Here is a 26,937-nt window from a genome sequence, read left to right on the forward strand (position 1 = left end):
TCATAATGAGGGGTGCCTTCTTCAAAGCCATTATTGTCACCTGCCCATAGTATTGCATTTATTTACTATCAACAGAACTCACATCTTAAACAGGGACTTATGCATGTTTCACCTAACATCATAGTACATCCACCCCTTAACACCTTCTTGGGCCCAGTAAAGGACATCTTTCTGGTAGCAAAGAAACCTTGATCGTGGGAATTCTGTAAATTTAATTGGAGTCGATTATCAGCCTTTGTGGTCAAGGAAGGTACCAAACCCTTAGGTCTTGACTTCCTGCTTCCTGTGGAAGAAGTTGGAGTCTTACTATTGTCCATCCAAGTCTACTTGGCTGTAGTTTGAAGTTTTTCTTAGCCATATATTTACTGTCCATATTTATGCATTTGAGAACCAAATTGTTCTTGAAAGAACATATGTGCAACTTCCCTCAATACCATCCATTTGTTCCAGAGTGGAAGCTTTCAGTAGCTATCGTAACAAATCTTTTATCGCTGTTGTTGAAACCAGTAGCAACCTTTCCATTATGTCCTTCTTAGAAAATGGACTTTTTATTGTTATTGTAGTAGCCCATAGGGCTAGAGAGCTCCACCCTGCATGATCTTAAAAAAAAAAGAGTTATATATCAACCCGATACTTCTGCCTTCCAAAGGTAGTCTCTGAATTTAATTTAAATCAAGACATAGTTCTTTTATCTTTTTGAAAGAATTCTAGTACAGACCTAGAGAGATCCTTACCCATCCTAGATACCTGTATAGCCCTAGCATTCTGTAAGAACCACACACTGTGTAAGTATCTGAGGCTATCTGTATCCTACCTTGTTTTGCTTTTTTTCTCCCTGGCATCTCCCAAAATAGATGGCATGTATGATCACTCTCACTTAACCAGCTGGCAAACCTACTTGTTCCAGACATTATTAAGTCTTCATTCACAAGGACAGCGTCATTATCCGTTGCCCTAGGGAGAGGAAATCCACACAGTGATGGATGTACAGAATGTATCTGGTTGCAGCCTTCCACATGTGCGAGACTTTACTGTCTTGATGCTGCCTTTGATTGTAGTCATCAGTCTTTTTTCAATCATAGAGGCACCTGCTTCTCTCCAGTAAATGAGCTTCTATTCACTTACACGTTTAATACACAAAGACTGCATTGAAAGAGGAACCGGTTCTTTACCTATAACTGTGGTTCTTTGAGTGCTTATCTGGGGCATTCACACAACTCCCACTCCATCCCCACTGTGGTGCCTTTCACTTGGAACTTGGTTCACACTTCCATTTCAAAGGAACTGAGGGAGAGGATGTTTCCACCAGGAGGCTGAGTTGGAATGTTGCTGAACTGGGCTGTGTACAAATGCAATGCACAGAGGACCAATCAAAGGAACTGTGGTTATGGGTAAGCCACCTCTTCCTCTCTTGGTTCAAAGTTAGGCCTGCTTACATCTCAGGTGTTACAACTGAAATAGTACACAGATTTTATTTACATAATGTATTTGTTTCATACATACATAGCATTTTCATGTTACCTCTCTCATCGTTCCCTCTGTAAAAAATTTTTTTAAAACCCTGAATTTCCCTTGTTGCATATAGAGGACTTTTTGAGAAATAAATGCCAGCATGTCTTTTTTAGTATGAAAAGTATGAGCAATGCAGTTTTACAATGAGAAGGAAGAGATATGCTGTTTTTATCTCTCTCTTATGCACACAAAAGCAAAACCCTGCTCGTAAATCTTTGTCTCAATGTAAAACTGAGGGCTAAAAAAACTTCAATTTTGCTTTTGCTTTGTTTCCAAGTGACTCATTTTCAAGGGCACAGATATGTTTTAATTTCCATGCAGGCATGCCCATATTCAGGACAATCTGAATTCCACATACAGTACAGTGTGTAGGAAATCTAAATCCTGCCATTAAGTTTTGCAGGTTTAATTTGCTCAGTGTGATTATTTCATAACCTTTTTGGTCAATTCTTTTTCTTTTTTTAAAAGAATGAGTCTGTTGTATTATCAAACAGTGCAGCTTTTGGTGCAAAAGTGGGCTTTCAGGAGTACAGTTCAACCCTTTTGTTAAACTTGAACGCATTGTATTTTGTGATGTGACTTGGTAGGCTAAAGAACTGCAAACAAAAGCTGTTTTGCTGTTGTATATGAAGATGCCGAAAGGTTGTCCTTGGGCATGTATAGGTGGTCTCATGTGTGCAGCTGAGGTCCTCTGTTACACATGTGGCATATCATCCTCCTCTGTATATGTGTGTGTACTTCTGTGGGTGTGGGTGTGTTCCTGTGTCTTTGCAAGCTGGTTGTTCATTCAAAACGAGGTGACACTGCCTTGCGCTTTTGAAACTGAAACAATTAACCTTCATCTTGCACATGGTCTCTTGTCAGTTCTCTCACTTGGCAGCTGCTAGTGCTGCCCTGCTCCTGTTTACCATCCCTTAGCCTCAGAACAACATGCTTAATATTTTTTTAACAGTTATTCCACATACATTCTCAGTGGTGAATTGGACTTTTCATATTATTTAAAGTGCCCAAATTTTTATAAGAGCCCTTCAGTGCTACAATTTTGCAGGTAATATTGGCAATATGCCCTCCTTCACAGGCAAAATATCTTACATGGAGACACTATATGTTGCATGCATGTGTTGATGTGCCACAAACTTGGGGATATTCAAGATACCTTCTGCAGTCATTACCCATTGCAGATGGTTGTCAGTACACACTTTAAAATGCTGGTGACTTCTTTGAAGAAAGCCTGGCTTGTGTAAAGTAGTGTTAGTAACTGAATTCAGAGGATAGTAGTCATTGTTCTGAATTTTAAACGTTTTCTGTTGTCTTGTTCTTCACTATTCATGTTTAATATTGAAGGGAAGGTGGCGGTAATGTGGACAAAGAAGTCGAAATGAAATTGAAATGAGATATTTCAAAGGCTTGTTTCCTTAACAGTGTCTTTGAAAAAGATGCATGATGGAGGTGTGGGATTCTGAATGCTGGGCAGGCTGTTGTCCTTGCATTAATATGTTGTTTTGAACAAGCAGGAACCTAAAGTCAATCTGGCTTGACTTTTGCAGCCATTCTGATTAACAAGGGAACACTTTCTACTAACACTCCTGGAACATTGAGCTGAAGGGGAAGAGAGCAAGTGTTCATAAAATAAAGCTCACCTGCTTCTTTTATTTTTTTTCTCTCTCTCTCTGCAGCTGCCAAAAGCTTACTGAACAAGAAGTCTGATGGGGTAAAGGTAAGTTGTGGCTTTTAGAGCACTCCGCACCCCCTGATCTGTTCTACAGGAACCATTGTCCTTCACTCAAGGCCCAGAACAAGTTACCTGCAAAAGAATGACTATGTACTTTCTGCTGGCGCCATCTTCAGCAGTTCCACAAATGAATGGTACAGCTGATTGTATCCCAGATCTTTACTTCTATACCTCCAGCGCTGGCAATTGTCCACACCAAGGAAGCATTCAGTGGTGCTAGTGACCCATTGTGGATGAGGTGGTGTTTTCAATCCTCTGCTCTCTTTGGATTTATTCAGTAGGGGGTGTCTTGATAGTTGCAGCAAGCACAGAAGTGGGGTCAGTATAAGACAAGAGCCAGCTAATGCTAGAAATTACTTTTGCAGAAACAATTATCTTATGGCGAGTGGAGTATCTTTATGACTACTTTCCTGTTGGGGCAGATATTTCCCTTTGCTCATGAAATAGTTTAAGCTCCTAATCCAAGCTTCCCTACATTTATGAGTGTTTCGGAGGTATGTCTAGAGTTCCCTGTGCATAAGGAATCTCTCATTCAGTGGAATATGAATATTATTTGGATGCATTAAAAATCACATAGGTGGAGCTCATCCCAGAACTGTGCTGAATAGGGAAACTAATGTCCACAAAGAGTTGTGTGCACACACTGGGATGTAACAGTCTAGGTGCAGAAATATTGAGATTTGGATTTGGTTGGCAAGCTGCTGATTCTCAGAGTGCAAATTTGTCCCTGCTGTACATGCTTGTGTGCGTTATTTTTCATTCAGGGGTTGATAATACTGCTGCAATATGGACACTATTTTCTGTTTCATCTACACGATGTAGTAGACAATACCATTATTTGAACCATTGTTTCTGTTCCATATAAGCCAAAAGTCATCACCCTAAACTGATATCCCCAGGCTTGTTCTAAAGTCTGCTTCACTGTTGATTATTCTCTCTGTGTCCTTTTTATTTTGGATATTTGATTTGTTTATTTGACACTATTTTTGTTAGCCATAAAACATTTTGGGGCTACATGAGGCTACCTTTGAGATTAATGTGGAAGCTTCAAATGGTGCAGAATGCAGCGACCAGACTTCTTAGTGGGGTGAGAAAATATCAGCATATTTCCCCCACTCTGACTGCCTTGCATTAGCTGCCCGTTCAGTTCCGCATTGATTTCAAAGTGTTAATGATGACATACAAACCCTAAACGGTTTAGGACCTCAATATCTAGCGGAACGCCTCCTCCCACCCAGATCTATGCGAATCACTCGTTCTAGCCAAGAAGGGCAGCTGAGGGGCCTAACGCTGAGGGAGGCCCAGAGAGAGAGAACAAGAAACCGGGCCTTCTTAGCAGTGGCCCCTTGCCTCTGGAACAGTCTGGCCCCAGAGATCTGTCTGGCTCCCTCGCTGGGTGTTTATAAGAGCAATCTTAAGACCTAGCTCTTTAGGTAGGCTTTTCCTATCATTACTTGATTATTTTTTGCCATCTTGAACTATATTATTACTGTTGTTTTTATTTTATTGTACTGTTTTTACTTTTACCTATTATTATTAGCTGCCCAGAGTAGACTTCAGTCTAGATGGGCAGGGTATAAATTTAATAAATAAATAAATAAATAAATAAATTAATTAATTAATGAATGAATGAAGGAAGGAAGGAAGGAAGGGAAGGAAGGAAGGAAGGAAGGAAGGAAGGAAGGAAGGAAGGAAGGAAGGAAGGAAGGAAGGAAGGAAGGAAGGAAGGAAGGAAGGAAGGAAGGAAGGAAGGAAGGAAGGAAGGAAGGAAGGAAGGAAGGAAGGAAGGAAGGAAGGAAGGAAGGAAGGAAGGAAGGAAGGAAGGAAGGAAGGAAGGAAGGAAGGAAGGAAGGAAGGAAGGAAGGAAGGAAGGAAGGAAGGAAGGAAGGAAGGAAGGAAGGAAGGAAGGAAGGAAGGAAGGAAGGAAGGAAGAAGGAAGGAAGGAAGGAAGGAAGGAAGGAAGGAAGGAAGGAAGGAAGGAAGGAAGGAAGGAAGGAAGGAAGGAAGGAAGGAAGGAAGGAAGGAAGGAAGGAAGGAAGGAAGGAAGGAAGGAAGGAAGGAAGGAAGGAAGGAAGGAAGGAAGGAAGGAAGGAAGGAAGGAAGGAAGGAAGGAAGGAAGGAAGGAAGGAAGGAAGGAAGGAAGGAAGATTGTGGTAGTGGCTGTTATCATGAAACAGTTGTAATAAATTACAAATCCTTGCTGAGATAGTGAGTTTATTCCAGTACCAGTCCTAGACCATCCCAGAGGACTAACAACATTCATTCATTTTAGTGAGTCTGCTCTAGATATGACTAAGTTTGGATTTAACATTTTTATATGGATTTTTATGCTTCGGAACACAATTCTAAAATCATCATCTACATTCTCCTGTAACCTCACTTGCTATTTTATTTATTTATTTATTTATTTATTTATTTATTTATTTACTTACTTACTTACTTACTTACTTACTTACTTACTTACTTACTTACTTACTTACAATTTTTTTTGCCGCACCATTACCAGTGGCTTCTGGGCAGCTTACAACATTAAAACGTAAACATTAAAAACATTTTAAAAGACAATATAAAATATCATATATTAAAATAATTCTTAAAACATTAAAATTAGTAAGTCCTGCTGCTCATGTGGCCAGCTAGGGAATATTGTTTAATTAAAATGCTGGCTAAATAGAAAGGTCTTTAGATCCTGTTGGGAAAATGTGCAGCATTGCAGTGGGATAAAGCACCATAATATTGACAAAAGAAATGTAATGATGGTGGTTGGTTGTTCAAATGGGATGATAAGCTGCCAAATGAAAATTATGGAAGTAATGTCTCTTTAGATTTCTGCTAATTATAATTTTTCAGTTGATTATTTCATTCAGTTGCTTCTTTGGGTGTGTGATATCAGGTTGTCTTCTTTATGATAAGAACTGTCAAATATGATTATTGCCTTTTGGTGGTGATGTCGTATTTTGAAAACCCAAAAACTGAACCCAGTAGACATGTATCATAATTGTTCATCCCATATATTGCTGATTCTTCTCTGATAAACAAGCTCAACCTGCCAGTTACTTCTCCTAACTAGTTCTAATACTTTACTCTGAGGGAGGGAGGGAGGGAGGGAGGGAGGAAGGAAGGAAGGAAAAGTGTATCCGCTGGGAAGTACGGACTGTTTACTCATCTCATAACTCTATCTTTTTCTTACTTCATTCAGTCTAGATAGAGTTTTTTCTACTTCCTGCCCTCAGTCCATATGGTGCAGCTTATAGATGACTTAGAGGAAGGTAGAACATTTAGAATAATAAAATAACACACCCAGATTTGGGTGCATTGGAGTTGCCCAGAAATTAGGTCTTTGAAATCTAATGTTGGAAAGGATGTTTCAGCTAGTGTTGCACAGAAGGTAAGAGACAGAGATAGAAGTTTCAGAAAAAAATAATTAGCTTGAATCTTGCCTCTACTATGACTGTAGTAGATGACTTTTGGCAAGTCACCCTCTATTGGATAGTTTAATATAGAACTATCAACAGGATTGTGGTAAGGATTATAGCAAGAAAATTTATTGTAATAGAACCATATAGGATCTTTGAAGTCAAGATATGGTATAAACCTATATATTGGTGTCATTCAGTGCAATAAATACTGATATATAATTGTCTTTAATAGTGATAGAGAAGGGTGAAGCAGTTGCTCCTCTTTCTAAGGGGTGAGTTACCACCTAAATTTGGTTGGCATGGTAGACTAGCCGTCTTCCTTCATGGTAAAACTATATAATGCATTAGCATGGTGGTGTGCATCTTTTCTTCTGTTTTTGTTCACTTTAGAATAATATTCCAATCCGCATGCAGAGAGGGAAGGTTCAATGTTTCTTAGTCACACCTCTCCCATAATTACAGTAGTTATTAAAACAAAGAAGAGGGTCCTGTTAGAATTATTTTTGGACTTTTTTGAATTTAATATCTGAAATCCTAAACTAATATGTGGGATCCTGGCTGGAAGAGAAGGATTCATTTGCTATGTGAAGGCCTCCCTGATATTTAGGGAGGAAAATATCAATTTGGTTTTTGTTTATTTGCTTGTTTTCATTTTGAACTGCATTTCTGGATAGGGCAGGTACCAATATTCTTTGGATGATACAGAGCAGAATTAAAAACATGAACTAAAAAATAGCAGCAGGAGTTGGAAAGGTACAATATGTAACGTTCATGACAGTGTAATGTAAAGTTATGTTGGTGCAAATGTGCTGGGCATTATGCGCAGCAACAAGGTATACCATTACAGAACTGCACAATAAGTTGTGTATTCCTGGCATGACCGTTGCACAATGTGCTTGAAGAAGTGCTTTGAGGATAACACTCTCACTTTGATACTAAGATAACTGCTGCACACACAGCCTTAAGTTTTGTAAATGGACAATAAAATATGAAATAAGAATAGAAAAATAAAATTAAAATAAAAAAGTAAAGCCAGCTTGAAAAATAGGTCTGTGCAAAGGATGCTGAAATGGAATACTTCTTCAAGTACCAGGGGTGAGAGTAAAAAGAACTCTATGTGCTTCCTAAGAGACCAGAAAGAATATAAAGGGTGGTAGAGTCACACTATATGTAGAAAAATACATATTCCTGCACAACAATATAAGAGGATGAGCTTGGTTGGTCATCGAGAACATGTAGATTAATATAATTGGAGTGAAAAATAAAAGGAATGTGGTACTTTGAATCCACTACCAACCGCCCAATCAAGGAGAAGATAAAACTTTTGAAAAACAAATTGCAAGAATTTCAGAGACACAGTGTAGTAGTAATGGGAGATTTAAATTATCCTCCTGGGAGGCAAATTCTGCTTTTCCAAAACATTCCTGGCTTGTGGAGCTGATAATTTTCCCCCTACAAAATGTGGAGGAGGAAACCAGAGGAGTAGCAATCCTAGACTTGATTCTAACCAATAGAATTGACTTGGTAGAAGTAGTGGCAGTAAGGGGAGCTCTAGGAGAAAGTGACCATGTTCTACTTGAGCTCTTGATTTCAAAGGAAAGAAAAGCAGAGTGTAGCAAAGCTAATTTTAATAAACTCAGACCAATGCTAAATAAGGTCTTATGGCAGAAGATCCTAACAGGAAAAGGAATTCAAGATGAGTGGGAGTTTAATAAAATGGAAATTCTAAAGGCAAAACTACAAACGATTGCAACAAGAAAAAAGATGGAGGACAACAAAAAAAGGCCAGTATGGCTTCACAAGAAGCTAAGAGAGGACCTGAAAACAAACAAAAAAATGCATAATACATGGAATGAAGACTAAGCCACAAAGGAAGAGTACAGACAGTTAGCATAAAATGTGCAGGGATGGTGTTAGGAAGGCAGAAGCTGAGAATGAGTTGAGGTTAGGAAGAGACACTAAAAGCAAGAAAAAACATTTTTAAGTAGACGTGTAGCAAAAGACAGAGAAAAGAAATAGTAACTCAGGTACTCAGTGGGGAAGGAAAAATGGTAACAGATAACAAAGACAAAGCAGAAGTGTTCAATTCTTTAGTATTACCCCAAAACTAAGCCTGTGGCCTTCCAGGCAAATGTGAAGTACAAAGGGAGGGAATGGGATTGCAGTCTGTGGTTGATAAACAAATAGTCAAGGAATACTTTATTACTTTGAATGACTTCAGAACTGCAGGCCTGGATGAACTGCATCCAAGGATTTTGAAGGAAGGCACTGAAGAGCACTCAGAACTGCTATCTGTTATTTTCTTAAAATCATAGAGAATGGGGTGAAGTGCCAGATGACTGGAGGAGGGTTAATGTTTTCCCTGTCTCCAAAAAGGGCAAAAAGGAGGCACTTGGGAACACAGACCAGTCAGCCTGACATCAATCCCAGGGAAAATTCTGGAGCATATTACAAAGTGGTCACTCTGCAAGCACCTTAAGAACAATGGAGTAATAACCAGACACCAACACGGATTTGTCCAAAACAAATCCTGCCAGACTAACCTTCTCTCTCTCTCTCTCTCTCTCTCTCTCTCTCTAAATCAGGTAATATCCTTGGTAGACGATAGGAATGTTGCAGATGTAATATCTCTTGACTTCAGCAAAGCTTTGGGCAGAGTGTTTCATTATATTTTGTTTAACAAACTAACTAGGTGTGAACCAGATAGAACAACTGGTAGGTAGATACGTACACTGTTGGTTACAGAATCATACTGAGAGAATGCATATCTTAACTGTGACTGTTTTATCTTAACTGTGATAATGGAGCCAGTTACCTTGGGAGGTGGTGAGTTGCTTTAATGTTGGAGGCATTCAAGCGAAAATTAGACAACTATTTGTCAGATGTGCTTTCATTTGGATTCTTGCATTGAGCGAGGGTTGGACTCAGTGGCCCTGTAGGCCCCCTCTGATTCCATAATTTTCTGATTCTATGCTAATTGAGGTTCTGATTCTATGATAATTTAGGGACACATGCCACTGATTGGGCTTCCCTTCTGAAATGGCCAGCTGCCTCACAAGGCTAGTATGTCTCTGAAGACTTAGCACTAGGCAGTTCGGAAACTATATTGTCCAGAATACCCTGAGGATTTTGCTCCAGTGTAAGTTAAATTGTTATCAGTCATGGCAATGAATTGCAGCTGATTAACATTCTGCTGAATACATGCCTCGGGCAATTTACATGATTTCATTTATTATGGAGAATTGCTATAAGATTATGGCTGTAATCTTAACCTTTGACTAGTTGGAAAGGACTAATGGGCTAGTGAAGGAATAAATAAGTTTTCATCTTCTAAGACAGACTGCATCTAATGTCATATCTGCCTGATAGTGCCTGCCAGAAAGAAAGGAAGAAAGACAGCATAATCTTTGTGGATCACTTAAGATACAAGTTGATCCCTAAGCATGTGATTGAACATAGCAGTATGCACATTCAGCTTTCCTCCCACAATCTGTGCCTTTCTCTCCTCCCCCCATCAATTTAACTGAAAAATATCTTGGACCTTCTCTGCAGTGTTTGTTCTTAGCTGTTTTACGTTTCTCCTCTTACCTCAGCACGTTCAAGAGGTTTTCATTATTATCCTGACTTGTTTTCAAAATACCATATTCATTCCTCAGATTTGGGAGCACACAGAGAGGTTTTCATTTATTTATTTATTTATTCTATTTATACCCCACCTATCTGGTCATTACGACCACTCTAGGTGGCTATAAATTCTTCCATAAATGTCATAAATTCTTTGATCACCAGATGAAACCCTCAGAATGAATCCATACATTGTTCTTTATAGTTACAAACTGCTGAGCATACAGTATTTTAGTACCTCTTTTTGTGTTGTTAGTGATACACCCACTTGTCATCTTGTCCGAAGCATTTGGTATCTGTATGCAGTTGTCTATGATATGGTTTAATCTTTTTAGTACTAGTTCTCAGGGCTGTACTTTGTCAACAAGCAAAATGTCTCTATTAATGGAATGAAAACTTAGAGTGGAATTCCTGATTTGTTCTTTTTGACAGTTAGCAGTTGCTCTGAGGGTTCTGAAATATGCTGTGGAAGTCTGCATGTGGATTTGTGTCATAAATTGAAATAGCAGCCCTTGCTTGTAACTATCATTGCAGTCCCCATCCTAGTCCATATGAATCAGACATACTTCATTTATGTGAGAAGATAATGTGAATCCCCCATATCAGTGAGTACTTGGCCAATAGAAGGACCGAGGTCCTATAAGTTACCTGGTGAAGTCTTAGCTTCCATGGCTCATTGCTGTCCTCTTTAGTAGAGTGTATTTGAGTGTTATGTCTTTTGACGAGAATTGTGTGTGATTCAGATGTTTGTAGGCAAATCTCTTTCATCTCTTGTTAGGTTGCTAGGTGTGATATTTGGAGGACCAAATGTCTGCTGCTTTCAGTCTCTCCTGTGTTGCACCGGCTGCCTCTTTTACCCTCACTCCAGCTGAGTTTGGAAGGTTATGTCTCCAGGTCTCTGTGTTTAGTTTATAATTGGGCCCACATGTTTGGGGCCTGGTATTACTTTCCTTGGTGAACATGATTGGTAGCAGGGTCACTGCTGACACACAAGTGCCAACATTTGCTTCTCTTCTCTTCTCATCTCTTCTTTCCTTCTCTTTCTTCCTCTCAATGGTGTGCGCAGAAAAGGAAGTCAAGCTCCAGCGTGCATTTGATGGTGAGCACCTCCCATAAATTGCCTGTGACCCCGTGGAATCACCATTCTCATGCCATGCACGTATAGCTTGTGCTCATCACCCCACATAGCATGTCTGGGCAAGGGTGTGTATGGTGGGACAGAGAAATGTGTTGCACTTCGAAAGGTCCATGTCCTTACAAGAGCAGTCATAGTTGCTGATGAGGCCGCTTATAGTAATGATTCTGCTTGATTAAAAAATATTGGATACCTTTAAATTCAGCTTTGGATGTTGAGTGAATTGAGCAGAGGCCTCCCACAAGCTGGATCAGTCCTGCACACAAGAAGGCATGGTCTCTAGTCTATTGTATGGGCATGGAACCTTGGCTTTTTCATTGCAGATGTTCTGAAATGGACACAGGAGCAAGCCTTCAATAAGGCCGAAGCTGCTGCCCTTGGTGGTTAGCAGCCTCACTGCAGTGCAAAGCCAATTGCCTTTCCTGATGTCCTGGATGGATGCTGTAGGCACAGCATCATTCTGTGGCTAACAGCTGCCATTTGTTTCTTCTCTCCCCCCCCCTCAGGAATCTGTGCTAAGACCTCTTGGGTTCCAAAATCCTTTTTTCTTTCTAACTTCTCCCTCCTTTTGCACACCCCTCCGCAAATCCTCAAAGAATACGGTTAGCATTAATGCCAGTGTTGATTGGCATTAATCACATATCAAACAGTTCTCCCCATTCATTTCCTCTACATATGAATGTGTCTTTTCCCTGAGATGTGTTGGGTATGTAATTCAGTCATATGTCAAGAGAAGAAAATCTCATTCTGTGTTGCTTGTGATGATGAAGAACTCACTTCCTTCAGGCTGAATTTCCTAGAATCCTTTAGAGTAGCCGCTTTGTTCCAGTCAAGCAGAGCAAAAACTCTGGACCAGTACTTTCAATAGGAAGTGGTTCCATGTCCTCTGAGACCACTCCTGCACAGTAGCAGAGAAACTGTCTTTAGGCAACACTCTTGCAGAAGTCACCTCTTTAGATTTCTTAAGTTACTTCAGAGTTCACTCTTTCCTGTTTCCCTTTCCAAAATGCCCTTGAGAGAGAACACTTTTCATAGGTAGAGCAGGTTAATCTTAGAAAGTCATGATTCCTTCAGCCAGGATTTGGCCGTCAGAACCAAGCTGTGAGAGAGATGGTACCTGTACTTTAAAATGAACCAAAGCACAACAGTGCACTATAGCTTGTCTCAAACAGGGAACCTGGTGCTAGTCTGTGCCATGAGAAGTCACTTGTTATTTCCTAACAGCAGGACCAGAAAGCAACAACGTCGCAAGGGAATGAGCTGCCTTAGACCCAACAGCATTGCTGCAAAGTCTGGCATAATGGAGAAAGTTCCAGAACGCAGCACAGGAATTAGCATGCCCTTCATTGGGTGAGAGTCAGTTCTCATAAGCCTCAAGATGGCCCTTATGCACAAATTCAGGATGCATTGCTTTTTTTTATAAGGAAACGAGTGACTCTGGAGAATACCCCTTTCACCTTTTCCCTGCTATCAGTGGGCATGAAGCCCATTGTGATCTCTTGTCACTGCTTGTTTTGCTTGTGATCTCTTGTCACTGAGGAGGAACAGTGTCTACAGAGCTAAGGAATATACCCTCAGCTAATCCCACTCTAGGTCTGCAAGCAGGAAGACTCACAATAACCACAAAAAGCAGTGTAGTGGGTTCAAGTTTAAACACAGATAGGGTGTGGATCCTTTTTGAGCAAGCCCTCTGGCAGCTTTACACGAACAGGTCCATCCACCTTATGTTTGTTTGTTTTTTTGCTCTCTATAATGTTCTGGGAGAAGGCACTCCTGCATAGAACATCACACAAGTGTGCTAGCAGCCCTGCCTTACTTGGAAAAGAGGGAACTTCAACCTATTGGTGGTGTGTAATCTCTGTAAGGTTTCATGCTTCCTTCCTAGATAGTAGCAGAGGAGCAGTCATAACATTAGGTACTGGTAATATTAGCAGCTCTTCGTGTCAGCTAAGTTCTGACTTTCAGTGGCCTCTACCAAGAGAGAGAAATGAAGCTTGTAATTTTTCTAGTCAGGCCTGTCTACATCCTGCTGATATTTCCCCTATTTTTATATATACCTATATCTTCTTACAAAAATTTGCCACAACCCAGCTTCAGAGAGCTGCCTTTGCCCCAAGGAATGGCTCCCAAAGAGAATAAACTTTCTCAGAATATTTTTGACAACTGATTGGTTCAGTCTACACAGCTGACCATCAGCTGGCAAATAATGACTATACGCTTCCAGACTGCATAATTGTGTGCTTTCTGGTGGATGAGCTAACTGCTGAAATCCACATCTAATCAATGCAAGAACCATCTGGGAAAGTCTTCTTCTCACATATCTGTGGGTAGATATTCAAGGGCCTGTGGCTGTGAAAGGTAATGTCATGGCTAGCAGAAATATTTCCCTTATGTTTGATACATCCATTCTGAATCACCGTTATTTATTACGATCTTTAATAGTTCTTCTTATAGTGAGCTTCTGGAAACTGCCCCATGGACAGGGGAGTGGAAAATCCCCTGTCAAGAAGGAGTACCAGGAGAACAAGCCAAGCTGTCTTTTTAAAGTCCCAAGCAGGCGTTCAGAATTGGAGGTGGGGCTATGGAGCTCAGCCAGAAGGATGAGCCAAAAGGAAGGGAATGTAGCATTTTGTTTTCTGTTCTTCCAGAGAGGGGGGAAAAAGATCTAAAATACCTCTAGAAGATCTTTGAACACACACTCTTGTGGTCAGAGATAACCGCCATATACCAGAAGATCTGTCTTAGTATTTCTTGATCTGTTGCAGGCATATGTGAACTTCCCAAATTGATAGTCACTAGTTCAGAAATTTCCATGCAACCACCAGCACTTCCAGTAGAGACCACTGTTGTTTCACCTTGCTGCAGCAGAGTTTTCAAGAATTTATTATTCAATTCACTGTTGTGTGTGATAAACCTGGACACTTTCCTCTAGGATCAAAGGACATGAAGTCACTTTGTCATGTTGTAAGTTTTTCTAGATTTCATAGTCAGTGTGGAGAAGAATCCTCTGCCTCCTTCCCATTCTTTGGATCAAATGGGACAACAGCCGAGCTCTTGCTTGTATATAACAACACTTTCAGAGGATGTTTTGGCATTAACGGTGACTTGCAAACAGTTCCACCTCGAAGAATCAATATGATCAATATGCTCATGACAGAGCATGATGATTCTCTTCTAGGATAGTGGGATAGAATTCTGTTCTTTTCAAGTAGATATTTACAGTGATATTAACCCTGTGATCTCTGACTGAGGAAGTCGGAAGCAGCAGCCATGTAGCTTTTTTGTAGTAAATGAAGTTTCCCATATCTACCATGGACCCTAAGCAAATTATTTTAATTATTAGGACCATCAGTTTTAAAACAAGAACTAAAGGCACAGTGTGTTCACCAGAGTGGGGAAGTAATCAGACTGGAATCTGTGGCATATGATCCTAAGGCCATTTTGGTGACCCCAGCAGACTCCCCACCCCTCCCTAAAAATGATGAACTCCTGCTTCTACAAGCCTCCAAGACTGAAAACTTGTTTTTAAAATAACCTCCAAAAGTATCTAATATTTAAAAACAAGCAGCCACTTTTGTTGTCTTCAGTTCTTCTGCATTTTTGGCAGTCTGTGCAGCCCCAGAGGCACAAACTGCCCCCTAAACCTCCAGAGGTTGCTCACCCTGAACCACAGCAATAGACAGGACACATTTGTTCCCTGTCTCATTGTTGGGGAGCTGGGCAGAATGTTGTTCCTTCTCCATCTGCCTAGAATGTTGAAGTCAGTTGGATGAGAAGGATAACTCAGAATCCAAATGCTCTCTTCAGTTACTGATTTTTGTTAGTTACTTTTGGAAACATGCAGCATATCTGACCACATCACTCAAAAAACAAACAAACCCCCAGCTCAGCATGAAACAATCATGGCCTAATATGACTCGAAAAATGTCATAAGAACAAATGCCCTCAGTGCAAACTGAGAGGACAGTTCCTGGTATAAGCAGCTCACTTTATAGCCTCTGGTCACTCTATTTCAAAAGAAAAAAAGAACAGAACACAAAATGTGCTCTCTTGGTACCACATTGACCCAATGTTTCTTAGATCAACCTACGATATAAGTCAGGGTGATTTGATTTAATTTTTTAAATGGATTTTTTTTACAATTTAAATCAAATTATTTTTTTTTTAAAAAATTAAACCATGATTTAAATCAATTTGGTTTTTAGAAGTCATTAACTCTTATCCACCCTGATATCAATGATGGTACTCCTGTTTCCTGTATTCCACCTGGCAGCATGGAAGTTAAATGACATTAGCTGAAACTGCTGGATTAAATAGGTGCAGTGGGACATATTATTTCATCATCGAAGGTGACAGCCTGCTAACAAGGCATTCATGAATTGATGCGCTGGCATCACAGACCCTTGGGGCAGTAAAGCTCTTTAGCTGATGTTGGATTCCAATTTCCATCAGTTTCAGCTAGTATTGCTGATTGTCAGGTATGATGGGATGGCTAGAAGTTCCTTGTCACAGCCTTAGGAGGTAAGGTGTTCAGTGCATTCTACAGTTTCGACAGAAAATGCTCATCATGGACCTGAATGACAGGTTGGGCAGACTTCAGGCCTGAGTAATCTATCTCTTCTTTTTAGTAGAATGATCAACTGGAGGCTGGTGTAAAAACATATACAGTACCTAGAATTAACACATTTAGAACCATTAATTTGCTTTGGGTACCAGAAGTGAACTGATATAGACCTTTCCACATAAAACCCCAACTCTGATTATCCATAAGCTTTCAGAAATAATCTCAACATAATTTAGGGTGGTGGTTAGGGTGGTGGTGGTTGCTTTTTTAAAGTTGTTGCTACTTTTAGACAACCGTGAGTCAGAAATCCTTACCAAACTACTTCAGGTTATTCAGAGATGTAGCAGTAAATGTGGATCTACTATCTTTCCATCACACCTTAAGACAATCACACTTGAGTTGACAGATGGGCACCTTTATAACTTATCATGAGAAGGGAGCCATTTATGGCCAGCCTAGTAGCTATAGATTTCCAAAGGGTATTACTTAAATTTTTCAGCAATTTACAAGTTTCCTCCAGGAATCTTCCATTGAGAATTTCAGACTGGATTTGGTCAAAATCCATTATGGTTCCCGAGTCTGAATATTATTTTTCTTGTAGCCATTGTTATCTTAGAGCAGGATTTCACAACGAGATGGGGGTGCATTATTTTAATTGTGATTTACAAATCTATCACACAGACACAGTGGAAGAATGATCAGACTCCTCATGTATGTCCCAGTAAATTCTCTTTCCATAGGTTTCAAGAAGAATATTTCTTGTCTTTACCAGTTCAGTTAACCAACAAGAGAAGAACTGGCACAGATCTGAAGAACAAATTCTGGTTCTACATGAGTAGAGTGGTAAACTGGTTCTTGGACTTCCTTATATGAATCTTCCTCTGAGAGTCTGCATTTACTAATTATTTTCAGGTCCCAGATGACCTAGAGTAGTAGTTCCCACCCTTGGGTCCCCAGATGTTCTTGGACTAATACTTCTAGAAGCCTTTACCACTAGCTGCGCTGGCCAAGATTTCTGGAAGTTGTAATCCAAGAACATCTGAGGACCCAAGGTTGGGAACCATTGGCTTAGAGAATATGTTATACTAGGTTTAATGTCACATCATACTAGGTATTCCATCCACAAGGATTACAGATTCATCTGTCTATAATGGTAGTAGCAGGTTCTTTCATGGCTAAGAATATAGAAAAAACCTATATAGCTGTAATAAAGCCTACAAAATATGTCTGTAGGCATTATAACATGGATGTGTTTACTACAGCAAATGCTGCTTTGAGAGTATTGGTTTGACTATTGATTAACAAATACCTATCAATGTTCATGTGCTTGATGAAAATGGATATCCCAGTGCATTGAGACATGTTGTTAAAACAACTGATCAACTACTGTGATATTTTTCATTTCTGCATGAGAACAAAATGCTAGCATGCAACATTTTAAAAGATGAGCAGCAACATTTGTCAAAGTCAAAAATACAGAAAAAATCTGTGGGTTTTTTTCCATGTAAAACCATGCATTTTGTGTGGGAAATCTTGTATTCTGTGCAAAAGAACACTGTGAATAGCGTTTTGCAAAAAACAAATAAACCTAGAACACAAAAATGCACAAATACTTTCATAATCATGCCCAATAGGAAGAACAAGTCTGAATGTTTTCATTTTCACCTGTGAAAACAAAATAAACCAAGATTTACACTCCGGTGCCCAGTTCAGCTGCATGCCCAGGATATCAATGCCTTTGTATAATACGAAGGATTAGAAATGCTCCCAGAAGCCGGAAGGAAAAGAAAGGAAAATTCATAACTCTGAATTCTGGAGAATATTTTCCCTACTGGTGCCTGGTCATCTGGAATAGATGTGTTTTAGTCTTCTTGTTCAGTAGTCATCAGAAGGAGGGAGGGAGGCAGAGACTTGTTGGAATGCCTTGCTGTTCTAGACTTCTATTCTTCTGTAAATTCATGTTTATCTAGTTACTCTTTGTATGTTCACTATCTTTCCTTTGCACTCTAGGTCTAAGGGGGTTCTTTTCCAGCCTGGCTCTCCCCCGACTCTCTTTGGAAGAGTCAGTCTAGAGTTTTATCCTTGTATTATGGCCCAAATGGGAGAATAGGAACTCATGAGAAGGAAAGAACAACTCAGCTCTTTCCCAGTGATATGGTGAAAGCCAGCATTGATATAGCAGTGCTTAGTATATGGCACAAGACCTTCATTTTATTTTACTTTTTAAACTTTAACTATTTTTATCTTGTCTTTGAGCCCAAAGGGCTTCCAGAGTGCCATGCACAAATCTGTAATAAGCCAGTTCCTGTCACGTTTTCAAGCATTGATCATGTTCTCTAACATCTTTTCACTCCTTGGGCGAGGTGCTATCAGTGAAAGTACTAATAAATATTTGCATAGTATAATACAGTACCTAGATTAAATTTCCCTCTATATGTGGATTAGAACAGTGATGGGGAATTGATCCATCCCTGGAAGCTAGGCTACATCCCAGAATGACATTAGGGTGTGAGCTGTGTCCCCACAACATCAAGAGACTCCAATCTCTGTTATGAGGTGATAGATCTGTCCCTTCCTCTGTATAGAGAAAAAGGCTCTCTTGCTTTCACAATGACTTATTTGGCAAGTCCTGGGAAAGTATGTGGCAGGCCCCGTGTGAAACCACGGGGACCAAAGATTTCAGATTCCTTTGTTAGATATATCTCCAATTTTTGGTATAAGAAAGATGGGATTTCAGTGGATGGGTGGACTTTTTTTCCCCTTTCCTGCTGTTTCCATTTCGATAGTTTATGCTGGTTGCTGGTAAGGTAGAAAAGCACCTGTCCTCATTGACTTTCGTTAATACCAAATTTATTGAAATTTATTATTTGTTCATTGTACTTTCTGTGTAGCCACTTGAGCTGTTCTATACTGTTCATTGAATTAATTATGGAGTGGCAGTGTTACCAGAGTGTGACTTTCCCTAGTCATTTTGTGTGACATGCTTTTAGAATACACTACTTATTATGAGATATGGTATACAGTATATGGTATATACTCTGCTGTGCAACTTTTTATTTTTGAATATTGAAGAAAGCCATTGTGGAAGTTTTTTTCTAATATTAAATAACTGAATGTCTTTTAAAAAAAATTAAATACTTGCAACATAAATATTGGAAAGAAAAGTAATCTTGTGATAACCATGTCGTAATCATAAGTGTAAGAATCAAGTCTTCATCAACGAAGAATTTCCTTCTGTTGAAGGAAATTATATCTGTACTTGTGCCCATATTATTTGCTCTGTTGTACCTATTTATCCTTGGTGGTGAAGATAAAGATAGGTCTTCTTGTCAATTTTGTGCTTGAGTTACAGTCTTGAAAAAGGAATAAGTGCCAGTTCTAACTAGTGGAAAGCCACTGACACTCACTCTATTCTTTGATCAGACATTTAATCTTAACTCCCTACGAATATCACATGGAGACATTATGCCTAGCTGATTTCCATTTGTCTCTTTATTTTTCTCATGATGCTCCCTTAGTTTTAAATCTGCATATTAAATTAGATTTGAATCAGCTTAGCAAATTTCTAAAACCCACCTTATTTATGCTATCATTTAATCAGAAATGAAATATTCGACCTATAATTGAAGGTACAGTGGTGCCTCGACTTACGAATGTCCTGACTTACAACAATTTCAAGTTATGACCAGCTCCGAATGCAAAATTTTGCTTCGACTTGTGGCTGGAGCTTCCAGTTGTGACCGGAAAAAGGCAGGGAAAAAAGGCGGGGAATTCAAATTTGCTTACTATTGGTAGGCGAAGAGACTGCTTCTTTGTAGCTCTTTCGCCTCAACGGTTACAGTGAGTGCATCGGAGGAGGCTTAGGACTGCCTGGTAAGGTAAAGTTCTGCTTTCTGCTTTTAAAAAACTGTTCTGAGTGGAGTTTGCAGGGTGGGTTTGGGCTGGGGGGGTTATGTTTCTGTGCTGTGTTGTTTTGTTTTGTTTTTTGGTGGGTTTTTTCAGCCCCAGCACCTTTCGATGGGGCTTGCTCCGTTGTTTAATTTTGGTTTTGTTTTGTTTTGTTTTTTAAGCCCAAGCACTTTCAGGGCTTGCTGTGTTGCTTATTTTTTGTTTTTGTTTTTTGCAACCCCAGCGCCTGCTGGTGTAAGTTAGCAGAGTTTTTGTTTCAGTCCAGGCAGTCCAGTTGAATGACACAGACAAAGACAACTTCTTCCAACACCAAGTGTATTTACAATACAGTGGTGCCTCGCATAGCGAGGTTAATCCATTCTGGATTAACCTTCGCTATGCTGAAGCATCGCTGAACGGGGCAGCGATTTCTATTGGAACGCATTAAACATCGCTTAACGAGGGCGCGAAAACGCTGCGCGCGGCCATTTTAGGCCATTTCCCGGCTTCCGGTGGCCATTTTGGCCGCCGAACAGCTGATCGGCGGGGGGCGTTTTGCGAAGATTGGTAAGCGAAACGCTTACCGGTCTTCGCAAAGCGAATTTTTCCCTATGGGAACAACGTTGTGCGATCGCATTAGCAATCCGAAAAAACGGATCGCTATGCGATTTAATCGTTATACGGTGCGCTCGTTAAGCAAGGCACCACTGTATATTCAGAAGTTCAGCAGTACAAACCGGCAGCATGACAGCATGACATTTCTTAGAAGAGATCCGTACATCTTCTCCACAGGTCCACACAGTTATACACATGCACATTTACATACAGCCGATCAGTGTGGACATTGCAACATCCCAGACTACATGATTCAACGATTTGCACACCTGTCAAGTATGGCTGCTGATTACCATAGGCCTTGTTCTGCTACAATGTGGAAATTATCCTTGACAGGGTCTTCCAATGGGGCTTACTCCATTGTTTATTTTTGGTTAGGTTTTGTTTTTAAGCTGCAGCGCCTTCAGGGCTTGCTCCGATGTTTATTTTTGGGTGCAATTTTTTTTTTTTTTTTTTTTTGCAGCCCCAGTGCTTCCTATGGGGCTTGCAGTATTTTATTTTTGTTTTATTTTTAGGGTTTTTTTTCTGGAATGGATTAATCACATTCCAATGCATTTCAATGGGAAATGGTGCTTTGACTTACGACTATTTTGAGTTACGTCCATCTTCTGGAATGGATTATGGTCGTAAGTTGAAGCACCACTGTATATAATTCTGGCTTAAGCCCACATGTACGCTTATCTTTGGCTATGATAGGATTTGTCTGCTGGGCATTCACGTATTTTAAAGCACTGGTAGAACTTGCCTGTCTTTTAAAGTACCACTGTCAAAGCCGGTTGCTGGTTACCTCCTGCTGCCTTAGGGTATAGGCTAAGTCTGTGTGGAACACATGTTAATTTATGGCCCGATGCGGTCTAGAGATAGGTGCACTGTAGATATTCTTCAAGCTACATCGAAACCACTTATTTGTGAACCCCTGTTGCTGTCAAAGTGGCAAAATTTTTAAGAATCCAGCCACGTGGACAGGAACCAGTTGTATGGAATGGCCACTATGATAGCCCTCTTCCCCTGAGCTGACTGAATCATTTTGTCTATAGCCAATAGGGGCTAGCACTAGGCAAAACAGTTGATCTGCGGCTGAAGAGAGGCTGAGGCCTTGGTTTCATAAACCTGGGCTGTACCACTTAAGATCATTTGGTGGCAAACATAGAAAACAGGCAAGGGAGTTGTTGTGCATGTGAGTCACTGGCAGTCTGAAGTCTCATTGCCAAGAAACCGGTTGACCTCTTTGGTAAGAATTGGGCCCAGTGGACCCCACTGGAAATGGAAGAAGAGGTTTTTTGTTTTTTTTCACGAGGCGTAGCTTCTGCCTTTGCAGTCTGTCCTGTAAGACAAATGCAAACTGTGTGTCAAGGGCATATAGTAAACGCCAGAAATTTGGTTTCAGATGTCTGTGCTGGAATAATCTATGAGTATCTTTGCAGCAGTTTGTGTATGCTAGCTTCCTGCAAACCTCTTTGGCAACAACATTAATGAGGAAAACAAAGTGGCCTGTTAAGTTGAAGCGTTTCCACAAACATGCTCTCTCCTTGGACCTTCCCTATTAATTGGTCCTTTTGCCTTATTCTAAGTAAATTAATATAGGAGAAGTGTACAAATACAAACTTTCCACAGCCTCTCCCCTTATAAGTTTAATCATTGTTTTTAGAAAACCATCTGGCTTTTGCTTAACCCCATTTTGTGGCCTTACTTGTGTTATTTTTGGCTGCTACTGCGCTAGAAAACAGATTGGGAAAGCAAGGTACATGAAAGGTCAGAGGAACAAGAAGATGCAAGACCCAATAGATTTTGGGGGAGGAGTTTTGGCTTGTGCTGAAACTTCTGTGCAGTTGCCCTTGAATTCAGCTTTGGAAAGCTAAGGGAGAGAGCAGTCCAGTCATAAACTTCTGTCTGATTCAAAAAGATTTACTTCTTCAGTAAAATCCTACCGAATTACTTTAGTAGATTTCTTATAATTTGAGACACTTGATTTCTTACTCAAATCATCCACCTCTGTCTTGCCAAGTTTAGAATCTATCTACAAGGTATACTTACCATGTGAAAAGCAGCCGGATATAACCCAGGCTGTGACAGCTGGACATTCTGAAGGTTCCCTTGAGTACAGGCTGAGCAAGCTGAAAGGTGTTGTGTCCTATCCCTTGTTTATCTTTTTCCTCCTTAGAGGCATATTGTGCCTATTCCTGCTCCTAACTCTGAAGGCGCCATAAAGGAGATAAGTTGAGCATAGTTAATCATTGTAGTTTGAGTGACTGATCACGTTGGCTTGTTCTGCCTGTCTTTTGCAGGTGATAGACAGAGGAAATATTCAAAGTTTCTGCCAGTCACGCCCTGCTCAGGCATTATTGAATCCAGTTTCCCTAACACAGTTGGAAGGAAATGCCTAGCTTCATCCCTTCTATTATTGCTTTCTTCACACAATCAGCAAGGAATCTAAAGAGGAGAAGCTAAAAGTAATGGAAGAGTGTCTTCTCATTGATTGAGTCAATGACTCCTGAACAGAGCTACAGAGCTAACTTGCCATTGGTCTTCTTCATGTAGGATGCACATAAAATGTAATAGAACCATGGAAGGAGTAATGGAACCATGGATGCAGGGAACCCTGTCCACAACATACAAGGGGGTGGGACAAAGGCTACACGGGGGTTGTCCTTGTTTGTTCTATGTTATATATATGGCTGCTGCAAACCGCTGATAAGTGAAACCGCAGATATCAATCCCATGGATATGGTGGGGGATGTCCTACTCTGTATAAAAATGGCTTTCATCACAGTCACAAAAGTGGCCCTAACTTTGTCCCTGCAACTTTTTTCTAATGCTTTTCTAATATAACAAGTGTTTAATGCTTATTTTAAACACTTGAGGGATGAATTGTTTGCCACCCTTGCTATGTAGAAGCAGTTTAGTTTTTACAAACTCATACTGTTGATTTGTGTTTCAGTGCACATGGAAGCAATAGCCATGAAGGAAGGGGCTTTATAGCCATTGAAATGGATAGCAGTGGGGGGGGGGAGGTATTGATGTCATAGTAGTTAGGGTGCTTAACGTGGCATTTCTATGTCCAGATACATTTTTGTCGTGACATTTTATTATTATTATTATTTATTTATTTATTATTATTTATTTAATTTATATCCCGCCTATCTAGTCGTGGTGGACTACTCTAGGCGGCCAATGGAGGAGATTCTGCCTCTGTTATTATTTATCATTTATCCATTGTGCTTTTGAGCTCAAGGTGGCTGGAACTTTCAAGTAGTCTCTTGCTAAGATAGCTGATGGCATCAGATTCGTTTGCCTTCTGTGTTAGAAATGCATCATGTAACTTTAGATGACTATTAAACTTGCAAACATACAGCTATCTGTAGTCCCCTCTCATATTTCTAAATGGCTTCACTGTGGACAGTGTACGCTAAATAAATTGTAGCTCGGCAGAGTTGTACAGCTCAAAAGAGGAACAGTAGGAAATAATGTCTGCTTTTTATCTGCCCTTCCCCAATCCATGATTGGTTTATCCAGCAGGAGCTCTGAAATGGACTATTTCTCCACTGGAAATGCATGGATTGGAAGTCTTTTCACTCTGGGAGTAGTGTAGTCAAGAAATCTGAGCCAGACAGCCAACACTTGCTGATAGGATCTGGAAGGAAAGGATTTCAGATGAAAAGATTTTCATTAACTAGGTGCATGTGACCATGAATCTACAGGTTCAGTATCTAAAATGTAAATAGAACTGTAAAAAAAAAAAAAAGCATGGGTTTTTCTAGCACACTTAGGGAACAGCTATGAGTATCTTTCTTCATTCTGCTTCTATCTCAAAGTTTCTAAATATAAACAGCCAACAAATTGTTGCCTCCAACAAACTGCTCTTCATCTGAAAGTGTTGCTTGCTTTTGTTTCCTCCTTTTGTGTTAACTTTCCGGTTTAGACTATGCATTTTTACTCCATTTGCTGCCAGATGGGCCAACCACTTTTGCCCATCTTTTTGGCATGTTCATACTTAATCTTCCATGTATATCTGGCTATATCTTTGCCTTGAGGAAATAACAGATCAGTCAGCAACTCTCCTCTTCCACCACCACCTCCTCCATCATCTTCCTTCTCTCACTGTGATGATTTTGGGAAGGGACTGAACTGATATGTGGATTTGCAGGAATAGTACTGTAATGTTTCTGTGACTGTTGCCCAGCAGGGCAGGGGGAAACTAAACCATCTGTTTTTCTGTCTTAGCCACAGACCAACAACAAAGCCAGTGTAGTAAGCCCAGCAAAAGAAACGCCCCCAATGCAGATGTCCATGGTATCTTTCCCAGCCATTTCTTTGTCCTTGTTTGGTTCCTCCCTTGCCCAGAATGCTGCCTGTGCTGCTCTGTGTTTGGCTTAGTTCTGTCTGCAATTCTTTGCCCTGGGGTGGTTCCAGTCCCGTTGCAAGTAAGCGGTGCAAACCGTAGCGTGTCTGTATGTAAGGCCTGCAGCTTGTCCAGCAGCTCCCGTGGTCCCTGTGCCTGATGTTTGACCTTAAGGAAACTGTGATGAAGTGGTCAATGGCATCCAGTCTCCAGAGGGAGGGAAAAATGAATGGAAACCTCATCACTTGTCTTATTTGCCCTGAGGTTTTCACTGTTTTCCCTCTAATACTCTTGCAGCAAGCCGCACATTCCTGTGTGTTTTGCAACTCATGCCAAATGCCCTCCCTCTGGCCTCCTTTAAAGACTGGTCAGGAGCCTAAACGGATGGCAGATGAAAGGATGTGTGAAAATTGTGGCACTGTCCTATTGCTTAAGCGGCTGTTGCTGCCAAGCCGAAGCTTGGAGTGAAACTTGGCAGTGGGCCAGCTGTCTCCATAATAATTCAGGAATGAGTGCAAGTGTAAGAGCTTAGTATGGGCTCTTAGAGACTGTGTAGGTGCTTTTTAATCCATGTAAAGCTTCAACAATTTTTCCCCTCTTGGGATATTTCATAATTTCAATCCCTTCCATAAACACTGCACCCCAATATGGACCAGCTTTTTACATTGCTGGTCTTATGATGCTCAGCTGATCCCCTTTGTTACAAAAATATTTCACTTTCAAAGCTCCATTTGAACATGATGTGTGATTTTGTAAGGTCTCTGCCTAAGCAATTCTTTGCTATAGACTGCCGGGGTGATTTGGCTGCCAAAACGGCAGGGAAATTATGAATGTCCTTCTAGAGAGAGAAATAATAGCAGAAAGCTCTGTGGGCAAGCATTGGAGACAAAGCTCTACTGTTGATCTCATCATATCTCTTTAGTGGGTGAAATAGTGATAGGGGTTTTTAAAATACATTATTTGTTTACTTATTGAGTAGATTGTTTTAAATTTTTTCAGTATTATTAACCCTCCCAGTAAAAATGCAACACTTTTTTTGTTCATCTAATTACTTGCTTGGGTTTACACAGGGTTTGTCTTAGCCCTGTTGGAGTTTCTGGGCTAAGCAGAGTTCACAAGGTAAATTGAGAATGTAGAGCCGCAGGTATGGCTTTGTCTCCTTGGGAATTCTACTGTGACAGCTGGGTTTTTCTGCTTTGAAAGTCTTTGAGTGAACCTGCAAGGGAGGTGATGTCTGTGTCCATGTTTGTACTCACACCATCCTAGCATAGAGGTTTTGTGCTTTTTCTTGTTTGTCACCTTGCTCTCCCAACAGACACTGTACAAAGAAATGAAAACTTTGGAGCTGGAATCTGATTCTTTATTTCTATCCTCTTTCAATTAGGAACCACAAACTACTGTTGTCCACAATGCTAATGATGGCATAAAGGTAAGGTGAAGTTCATACAGGACCTTCATAGTATCAAGCATCTTATTTATTATCCCCCCCCCCAACTGTTGGGTCTTACAGACAAACAGTTTTATGTGTGATCCATTGTAAAACAAACACAGGGGAATAGTTGATCCACCACTCCTGAATTCCATGCCTATCATTGTTTTTATTCTACTTACTGGATTTCAGGCACAAAAACTTCCGTTTCAGTAAAGAGGTATACATACGTCTCCCAAGGAAAGGTGAGGTTAAAGAGCCTTTTGACATTGTGGTTAAATTGCAGTGCTGCAGTCAAGACACTGATCATGAACTGAATTCAGTCCTGACGGGCTCAGGTAGTCAACTCAAGGTTGACTCAACATTCTTTCCTTATGAAGTTGCTAAATTGAATACCCAGCTCTTGGGGTGGGTGGGTGTGGAGGCAATATGTACCCTGCATAATTAAATTGTAAACTGCCCAGGGAGTGCTGCAAGTGCTGTGGGGTGGTAGATAAGCAGCACACTTTTAATGCATAGGCAAAGCATCCCTAAGATATAAGTGTGCGATTGATCCATGCAGAACTGCTTGTTGTAAAACATAAGAGGTATGTGCATGGAAAAGGCGTCCTCATATTGAATGCTTCCCTTCCCTTTCTTAGCAGAACTGTTGAAGTGCCACCATCTGAATGTTCTGCTTT

At 40.3% G+C, this 26,937-nt stretch overlaps 1 protein-coding gene across 45 annotated transcripts in view; it reads left to right on the forward strand.

The window, feature by feature from the left end:
- Window positions 1-26,937, forward strand: part of CAMK2G (calcium/calmodulin dependent protein kinase II gamma) — a 215,687-nt gene that overhangs the window by 168,921 nt on the left and 19,829 nt on the right. For 15 of the 45 annotated variants that reach the window (XM_072994965.2, XM_020791217.3, XM_072994963.2 and 12 more), the window contains 4 exons: window positions 3,189-3,229; window positions 11,354-11,386; window positions 24,711-24,779; window positions 26,213-26,257. In XM_072994965.2, coding sequence (XP_072851066.2) covers window positions 3,189-3,229; window positions 11,354-11,386; window positions 24,711-24,779; window positions 26,213-26,257 — 188 coding nt within the window. The remainder of the gene's footprint in view (window positions 1-3,188; window positions 3,230-11,353; window positions 11,387-24,710; window positions 24,780-26,212; window positions 26,258-26,937) is intronic. The other 30 variants (XM_078391100.1, XM_078391108.1, XM_072994968.2 and 27 more) reach the window with 3 other exon arrangements.

This window comes from Pogona vitticeps, chromosome 3 (genome assembly GCF_051106095.1).
Source record: "Pogona vitticeps strain Pit_001003342236 chromosome 3, PviZW2.1, whole genome shotgun sequence".
Taxonomy (NCBI): Eukaryota; Metazoa; Chordata; class Lepidosauria; order Squamata; family Agamidae; genus Pogona; species Pogona vitticeps.